The sequence below is a fragment of the Gracilinanus agilis genome, chromosome 6, assembly GCF_016433145.1.
Source record: "Gracilinanus agilis isolate LMUSP501 chromosome 6, AgileGrace, whole genome shotgun sequence".
Lineage (NCBI taxonomy): Eukaryota > Metazoa > Chordata > Mammalia > Didelphimorphia > Didelphidae > Gracilinanus > Gracilinanus agilis.
In genome coordinates, this window is record NC_058135.1 from 177,237,106 (window position 1) to 177,246,887 (window position 9,782).

General features: G+C 38.0%; 1 protein-coding gene across 1 annotated transcript; it reads left to right on the top strand.

The window, feature by feature from the left end:
• The first annotated feature begins 6,344 nt into the window (after positions 1-6,344).
• TLR6 (toll like receptor 6) lies at positions 6,345-9,415 on the top strand. The gene is made up of 2 exons (XM_044682337.1): positions 6,345-6,415; positions 6,955-9,415. Exon 2 carries the CDS (start codon positions 7,015-7,017, stop codon positions 9,406-9,408), a length of 2,394 nt encoding a protein of 797 aa, XP_044538272.1. The 5' UTR covers positions 6,345-6,415; positions 6,955-7,014; the 3' UTR covers positions 9,409-9,415.
• The last annotated feature ends 367 nt before the right edge of the window (positions 9,416-9,782 follow it).

The following is a 9,782-nucleotide window of genomic DNA, read 5'->3' on the forward strand; positions in this document are numbered from 1 at the left end:
CCACCCTTTTTTCCCCTTCCTCTTTCCTCATAGCTTAAGTGTTATTGGTTTATGCTTTCAATGTTTTCCCTTAGGCCTCAGGAACTAATTGTATATAGATAAATCCAAATGAACACCTGGGTTGACATACATAGTACTAAGTGGATGCATGTCATCTTTCTTTAGAGATGTCCAAGTTTGTATTCTGTGCCATCCGGCCAGGTCTGGGCTGCTGAGGAGGAGATATTCTTGATATTTCAGAATGAAAATTAGGCTCAGAAACATTTAGGAGATTATCATTAAATACAGAGCTATCTATTGTTACCAGATGAATTAAAATTCAAAAGGCAAAGCAGATAGATCAATTGTCAGGATGCAAAGCAGATGGTCCTAAAAGCAAGAAATCTGGTCGTAGCAGAGGGTTTCTGGCAGACTCATCAATGGAAAATGGAAAAAAAGTAGTGAGTCATAACTGGTTTCCAGAATTAGAGGAATGTATTGACAGCAGAGATTTGAGCCATTATGGAAGCAAGAATTTCTAGGCCAAGATAACTGACCATACTGCCCCATTTTGACTAGTAGGATGTGCTGGGTTTAACCTTTACTACAGTAGACTAATGAAGGGAACCTGTTGGTCCATGTACTCCATCTATACTTAGAAACGTCTTATTTATATGATCTCAGAGGCAATGTGTAGCTGTGGGAGCTTTTCAAGGAAAGTATATGTGGTCCAAACTTGTGCTCCATGAAAATAACTTTGGCAGCTAGGGATTGATAGGAGAGGGATAGGACTAGAGGCAAAGAGATGACAATGACAAAAATAAAGTCATCAAACTTCTGCTTAGAATATTTATTAAACATTTTCTTGGCATCCAATATTGTATAATTGAGGTGGGGATGGGTAGCACCCATGATTTTATTGATCTGTGATATCCCCCCATGGGGTATTCTCTCTCAAATGGTATAGATTACAACTTAAGCCTGCCCCTCCCTTAACCCTTGTTCCATCCTTGTCCACATAAAAGGCCCTTGGCAGGGCGAGAAGGAGAAGAAGTCTACTGAGCGTGCTGAGAGACTTCTTCCAGTCCTCCTGACATGGCACAGATGTCATGGGAGCATCTATTCTTCTCCTTTACTTCCTGGTTGATACTCATGACTAACCTCTCTTCTCCTCTGGTTACATGTTATCTATGCTACATAATATTCTTTCCACTATTCCTCTTGCCCAATTCTGGCAATATAGTAGCATAATCACACTCTGTGCCTCTTCTTTTCCTTTTTTGATGACCCTCAACTTTAATTCTTTGATGACCCAGAAGAAACTTAATGTTTCCTGTACTATTCTTTAAAAAAAATTTTTTTAGTTACAATTCTGCTCCATGTTGCTAGTTACAAAACTACCACCATCATCTTCTGAAGGCTAATGGAGTATAGAGAAAAGAGTACTGAGGACCTGGGTTGGAATCCTAGAACAATGATGATGATGATTATAGATAGCTCTTATATAACACTTTAAGGTTTACAAAGCACTTTACAAATATTATCTCATTTGACCTTCACAACAATGTTGGGAAACGGGTCCTACTATTATCTCCACTTTACAAATGAAGAAATTGAGGCATAGAGAAATTAACCTAGTGTCTGAGGCAAAATTTGAACTCAGGTCTTCGTAACTCCAAAGTCCAGCACTCCGTCCATCATGCTACACAGGAGGATATCCATTGGCAGAGACAGAGAGTTAGACCTGGTGTTAAGAAGTTGTTGTTGAATTGTTTCAGTTGTGTCTGATTCTTCATGGCCCCATTTGGGATTTTCTTGGCAAAGATACTCTAACTTTGCCATTCTCTAGCTCATTATACAGGAAACTGAGACAAACAGGGCTAAATGATTTGGCTAGGGTTGCACAGCTAATAAGTGTCTGAGGCCAGATTTGAATTCAGCTGCCCAGAGTTAGGAAGTCCTGAGTTCAAATCCAACTTTAGATATTTACTGGTTGGATGACTGGAAAACTTTAGTCAGCCTCAATTTCCTCAACTGTACAAAGAGCATAATAATAGCACCAGCATTGTTGAGAGGATCAAATGACATAATATTTGTAAAGCATTTTGGTAACATTAAAGCACAATATAAATGTTGTTATTATTATTATTATTATTGTAGTTCATTAGGTTACCTCATTGCCACTAATTGCATATTCTTGAGTCAATGATTTCCCCTGCCTTGCCTGGGAACCTCCAAAAGAGTTTCCTCTTTTGTAAAATGAAGGGGCTGAACAAGATGATCTCTAAGGTCCTTCCTGCTCAGTAACTGAACTGTCATATTTTTTTTATGATAACTGTTGCCTCCTTTATTATGAATCTTGGAATATTTAGGCCTTTCTGATAGATGACAGGAACCAGAAATCCTCCTAAGGAGACATAAAGTATCATAATGCCTCTCAGAGAGCTAAACAAAAGGAAATGGGTTTAAATTGCTCCTAGTGAGAATTCCATTAGACACAGGGAGGCACTTCTTAACTGTAATGGTAAATCTACCTTAGAATACATGGCCCCCTTCCTCTCAAGCAATTCCTGTCCTTCACCTCCTTAAAAAAACTCTCTTCTTAATTCACTTCTTCTGAGAACCTCCCTTGGTCAAACCCACCTGACTCCGGTGGACCTTTTATGTCCTCTCAGTGCTGTTGTGTATTGGAACATTATTCTTTGATTGTTGACTGATTTGTTTCCTTTAATTACCTCATATTTACGTAATGGTGTATTTATTGTATTGTCCCAGTTGAACATAGATTCCTTTAAGGCACCACTGTTATGTTTCTCTTGATATCCCCATTGTCTAAATTTCTGTTGTTGTTGTTCAGTTGTATCCAATTCTTTGTGACTCCATTTTGGGGTTTTCTTGGCAAAGATATTGGAGTGGTTCGCCATTTCCTTCTCCAGTTCATTTGACAAATGAGGAAAATTAAATGATTTGGTCAGGCCTATACAACTAGTAAGTATCTGAGACCAGATTTGAACTCAGGAAGGGGAAACTTCCTGATTCTAAGCCTGGTACTCTATTCATTGCATCACCTAGCTGTCCAGAGTGACTTATTAATGATTAATCTTTTATAAAAACATTTGTCATGTATTTTAAATAAAAATAAGATATCATATCAATGACATTTTATAAAAATCAGACATCCCACTGGCACTCATTTAGTATAATGGTTCCAAAAAGGACTTAAGAATTGCAGACCTATACTTCTCTATATATTCCTCACTCAAAATAGTTTCTAAAAGCATAGTATAATATTCTGATTTTGACCCTTAAGTGTCCAAAGGTTTCCTTTAAGTTCAAACCTTTCAGGATGACTTTTTTAGGAGCACCTATTTAAAAACATGACTCACTGATGAGTTAGTCAATCAGGTAAAATGAATACTTTACCAAAAAGGCCAGCTCCACTATTATAATTTTTTTTTTTAAACCCTTACCTTCCGTCTTGGAGTCAATACTGTGTATTGGCTCCAAGGCAGAAGAGTGGTAAGGGTGGGCAATGGGGGTCAAGTGACTTGCCCAGGGTCACACAGCTGAGAAGTGGCTGAGGCCAGATTTGAACCTAGGACCTCCCATCTCTAGGCCTGACTCATTCCACTGAGCTACCCAGCTGCCCCTCCACTATTATAATTTTTTTGTGATCAAGTTCTTTTTTTTCTCTTTTTGCTAATTTCCCCAGTCTATTTCTTGACTCTGAATTTTATGTTAGAGTTGGGCTGTGCTCAACTGGGATTGGAGACACATTGACCCAAGTTTTGAAAACAGAGCTAATTCTGGCAGTCTGCAAATTTTTGATGGTTCCAAGGTCATATGATCTTGGGAGGGGTATGGTCAGTCCCTGCTCTCCTGGTCTGTACTCTGGTTTATCCAGGAAGAATCCCTGATCCCCTTTTGTTGCAAGTACTAGAACCCTTCTTGGCCCTGAAACTATGACTACAACTTATATTCTCCTGCAGCCACAAGTGATAAAGTTCCTTTTGGTCCTGGAACTATGACCAGGGCATCTCCTTCCTTGTGACCAACACCAGCTTCCTTCTCTGCCTTATGATCTAGGACTACAAATGTATAACAGACTTGCCATTCAGTGTCAGCTATACAAAATGCCAGGATAGAGTCCCCTACAATCTCTTTCTGATCAATTGACTGAACCTCTTACTATCTATGGGCTGAGAGCTCCTGAAGCTGTTGCTGCTTCTGTTGCTCTCACCGGGTAGGTGTGCTCCAGATGAGTCTCTACCTTGGTGTTACAGACCTTTCCTGCCCACAACCTATGTTTCCTTAGGCTGGAAAAGTGTCTCACACTGACCTTTTGTTGGCTTCTGCCACTTCAAAATTGATCTGAGGAGCTATTTTAAAGTTGTTTGGAGGGGAATGTGAAGAGAGTTCAGCTGTGTTGTTGCCTCTAAACCACCATCTTGGCTCTGACCTCCCAGATTTGTTATATTCAAGTACAAAAGAATGATTAGAACTAGTGAAGGTAATTGAGTCATCCGCTTTGATAACCAGATAATATAAATCTATAATTACATTAATATCTAATTTATTTGACATTATTGGATAATTAGATACTGCAGAGAAATTAGTTTTCTGGATAACTGAAACATCTCATTTTCTCATTAAATCTTTTAAAAAATAATAATTGAAAGTGTTCAACTCTCATGTCACAGGGTCTTTCCATCTCTAAAGGCCTTTAGTAAAATCAAAACTTTCTAAAATGAATTATTTATTTCCTCATCTTTATGAATAGAGTGTATAAAATATCCTTGATGGGTGGGGCTAAATATTCTAAGACTTCTTTACTTTTCTAATTTACTTTTCTTCAGACTATTAGTAAAGTAGTATTTTAGCATTCACAAAGTATTTTATGTCCATTATCTTGTTTAACTCTGAGAGCTATTCTCTCATGAAACATGTTATATATAAGTAGATTTGCCTCCAGACACAATGGAAATATCTTCAGTCTTATGATTCCAATATTCAACTATCTTGTTGGATTGCATTCTTAATACTACGTAGCTCATGAGACTCTATTGCTACCTTTAAAAGTCAGCTAGTAGATGGCAGAGTAAGAAGAGCTGCTATATAACATTCTTCCCATAAATCTGGGGCCACTGTCCTACAAATACATACAGAACCTATAGAAAGACTGGACACAAATTTAGGATAGAGTGGAAGTGAAGTTTATGCATAGGAATCCAACTGACCCAGATAGTTCATACCTCCAGGACTTTAGGATCCCAAAGTCTTTTCTCCTCTCCTATAGTCCTCACCACACTCTTCCCTGGATATGGCATCTCTGTGGAGGAGGTCCATTGGCTGAGCTTCCTGGGTCTTCTCCTCTCTGCATTTCATCCTCTGGCTATCAGGGCAAATTCTCCTTTTAATCCACAATTGATTATTTTTTCTGCAGCCAAGGATCACATTCCTCAATGCTGTTTCTTATCTTGAATCCTTCTTTTTGTGTGTGTGTGTGTGTGTGTGTGTGTGTGTGTGTGTGTGTGTGTCTCCCTACAGATATGCATCTTTGGTTCCTTCTGGATGTGTTAGTCTTTTCCTGGGTAAGTATCTGCCCTGTAGGACTATAGGTGGGGAAGATGGGAGGGCAAGACTAGGAAAATACTTCTTCCTTACCTCTCTGTCCCTTGATGCTGCCTGCTGGTAGATGTTCAACAGGCAATCCATCATTAAGCTTTTCTCTATATTGAACTGGCAAGGCTAGTAGATTCCATTTTTGAAGGGCCAACATGGGTATAAACAATATTCAGCCAGCCAGTAAGTGACGAGCTAAACTTTCCATTTTATCTGGGAATCTCCTTCATCTTTGTAAAGGGATTCCAGGGTTTAGACTGTACTTTGTTAACATATTATCATTGCTGAGGACAGCTAGGTGACTCAGTGGGCAGAGAGAGAACCAGGCCAGGAGACAGGAAGTCCTGGGTTCAAATCTGGACTCAGACACTTCCTAGCTGTGTGACCCTGGGCAGGTCTCTTAACCATTGCCTATCCCTTACCACTCTTCTGCTTTGGAACAAAATTCTAAGATTCTAAGACAGTAAGTGTTTTAGGGGGAAAAAACAACATGTTACCATCATATCACCTCTGTTATTAAAATAAAGTTGTAGTAGGTTAAGTAGTAATTATCCCTGTAGCATCTATCTTATGGTGTTTTGTAAGGCAGGTACTATGGGGATAAATATCCCATTTCGCAGATGAGGAAACTGAGCTTCAGAGAGGTCAAATGTTTTACTTGTGGCCAAACAGTTAGTGTTAGAGCTAGGATTTGAACTGGAGGTTTACTTACTCTGACAAGCTTCCTTTCTCCTATGTAATGTTGCTTCTGTAATTTATAGACAGGAAACTGAGGCACAGAGAAACTACGTAACTTCTCTAAAACATTTAATTGGTAAGTATATAGTTAGAGTACTAAATATAGAATTAGCAGAGACATGGGTTCCTCTGACACTTGTTAGATGTGTAATCTTGGGCAAGTCACCAGAAAAATAGTGTGGCACAGAGAATAAGATTCGGGAATTAGGAAGATCTATGTTCTTGTCCCATATCCGACATATACTAGCTGTCTGACCCTGGACAAGTCACATAGTCTCTCTGGGTCTCATATTCTTCAACCACAAAATAATGGGGTTGAACTAAACAGCCCTTGAGATTTCTACCAGTACTAAATCCATTGTCCTCTGAAATCACTTAATCTCTCTGGAGCTCAATTCCTCTGTACACAAAATAGGGATATTTGGTCTCTACCTAACAAGGTAAAGTTCCTGTGGGAATCAAATGAGTGAAGACAGTATAAGAACTTGGTAGGTTTTTAATTGCCATGTAAACACTAGCCATTATTGTATTGGGTGGGGTGGGGTGACATACCAAAACTGTATTATTATGAATTAATATTCATTCAACAAATATTTCATGTGGATTTTGTTCTAGAATTCGGACCTGTATTAAGATGCTCTGAAGAACATCGGTTGGGATGTGCACTACAACACTATGGTTAATCTCAAGCCACCTATCATCAACACATTCCATTTTATCCTCATCTTTGTATTGATCCTTGGGAGTGGAATCCAACACTCTTTGCAAAATGAATTTATAAGCAACTATTCAAACAGCCTTCTCAGTCATGTCCCACGTCTCCTGTCACCAAAAACAACAGTCTTAGATTTATCACTAAACAATATAACCGGGATTCAGATTGAGGACTTCAAATTTCTACCAAAGCTGAGAGTTTTAAGACTTTCTCATAATAGGATCCAGTACCTTAATATCAGTGTTTTTAAATTCAATAAGGATCTGGAATTCTTGGATTTATCCCACAATAACTTATGGAATATTTCTTGCTATCTTCTCAAGAATCTCATACATTTAGACCTCTCATTTAATGAATTTGAGTCCCTTCCTATTTGTGAGGAATTTAAAAATTTGACCCAATTAGATTTTCTGGGACTGAGTGCTAAAAGGATACAAAAATCAGACTTATTACCTGTTAGTCATTTAAATCTAAGTAACATCCTGCTAGATCTAGAAAGATTTTATGGGGAAAAAGACAAATTGGAGAGCCTTCCAGTTTTGGACACAAAGAAACTACAGATTATCTTCCCTCCAAATAGAGCCCTCTTTATGCAATTGAATATATCAGTGAACAACTTAAGAAGTTTAGAAATTACTAATATTAATTTAAATAATGATAAATGCTCATTTTTCACTGATTTTCTATCAAAAGTAATTCATAATTCAAAATCCCTGAATCTTACCCTTTGCCATATTGAAGACACTTGGAAATGTTTCGTGGAAATTCTTCAATTTCTTTGGCACAAGCCTGTAGAATATCTTTATATCTACAACTTAACATTGGTGGAAGAAATTTCTTATGAGCCATTTACATATGATGAAACTTTGCTGAAAGAACTGAAAATAGAGCTTCTCACCCTCAAAGTTTATTTGTTTACACAGACAAATATATATGATATCTTTTCAGACATGAACATAAAGATGTTAACGATATCTGGTACCCGTATGGTGCATATGCCTTGCCCCTCTAAGCCTAGCCCATTTCACTATTTGAACTTTGCTAACAATCTTTTCCCAGACAGTATTTTCCCAGACTGTGAAAACTTAAGCCTCTTACAAACACTTATTTTACAAAAGAACAAACTAAAACACCTTTCTAAAATAGCTGATATGACAGAAAAAATGAAGTCCCTGAAACATTTAGATTTAAGCCAGAATTCTATCAGTTATGATGAAGAGAAGGGAAACTGCAATTGGCCTGAAAGTCTGTTGGTTCTGAATTTGTCTTCCAATGAACTCACTGACTCTGTCTTCAGATGTTTACCTCCTAGTGTCACAGTACTTGATCTATACAGAAACAAAATAAAGGGCATTCCTAAAAACATATCCAATCTGGAAACTTTGCAAGAATTAAATATTGCTTTTAATTTTCTAGTCGATCTTCCAGGGTGCAGTACCTTCAGCAGCCTTTCTGTATTGATCATCAAACACAATTCAGTTTCCCACCCATCTGCTCACTTCTTCAACAGCTGCCAGAATATTAAGTCACTACAAGCAGAAGATAACCCATTCCTGTGTACCTGTGAGCTAAGGGAATTTAGCAAAAATATGGCCACACTGTCAAGCAGAGTGGTGAGTGGATGGCCACATTCATATAAGTGTGCCTTTCCAGATGACTATAAGGGAACACTTTTAAAGGACTTTCACATGTCTCCCTTGTCATGTAATATAGTTCTGCTGATTATCACTATTGTTCTCGTTGTGTTGGTTCTTGTGATCGTTACAGCTTTTTTCTGTATTTACTTTGACTTGCCATGGTATCTGAGGATGATATTTCAGTGGACTCAGACCCGACACAGAGCTAGGAACATCCCCTTAGAGGAACTTGAGAAAACGGTCCAGTTCCATGCTTTTATATCCTACAGTGAACTGGACTCTCCCTGGGTGAAGCAAGAGCTACTTCCAAACCTCAAGCAGGAAGAGATAAGAATTTGTCTTCACGAGAGAAACTTTGTCCCTGGAAAGAGTATTGTTGAAAACATCATAAATTGTATAGAGAAAAGCCACAAATCCATCTTTGTTTTATCTCCCAACTTCATTCAGAGTGAGTGGTGCCATTATGAGCTTTACTTTGCTCACCACAAACTTTTTCATGAATGTTCTGATAACTTAATCCTCATTTTACTGGAACCAATTCCCCAGTACAACATTCCTCCCAAGTATCACAAGCTGAAAGCGCTCATGGCACGAAGAACCTATTTGGAATGGCCCAAGGAGAAGAGTAAACAAGCGCTTTTCTGGGCTAACATCAGAGCAGCATTTAACATGAAACTAAATTTAGTTGAAGAAGCTAATAACATTGAGATGATTTAAAAGTTTTTATTATGTAAAATTGCTATGAATTAAATATATTTTATATCTACTTTATTGTGTGGTTTGCTTGGTTTTTTAAGGTCAATAGCAGTATCATAATTGATTTCACATTGTTTATTTAGTTTAATGAGATTAGACTAGACCTGTTATTTCAGAGACATAAGGGGCTCCATCCACAAATGGTCTGGGGTACTCAGAGCATAATCAAATGGCTCATGGTCACATAGGATTTCTTAGAGTTGGGACTTGAACTTGGTTCTGTGGTATTCTGTCTATCACACAATATCCCCCCCTGAGATTTCATTTAATACTTAAATAAGTCTGTGGCTTTGACGCCTTTACTGGTACAGATTCCATCTCTGCCAAACTTTCTT

Coding starts and splice junctions, on each gene's coding strand:
- TLR6 (XM_044682337.1), top strand. CDS start 7,015: ATGGTTAATCTCAAGCCACCTATCATCAACACATTCCATTTTATCCTC.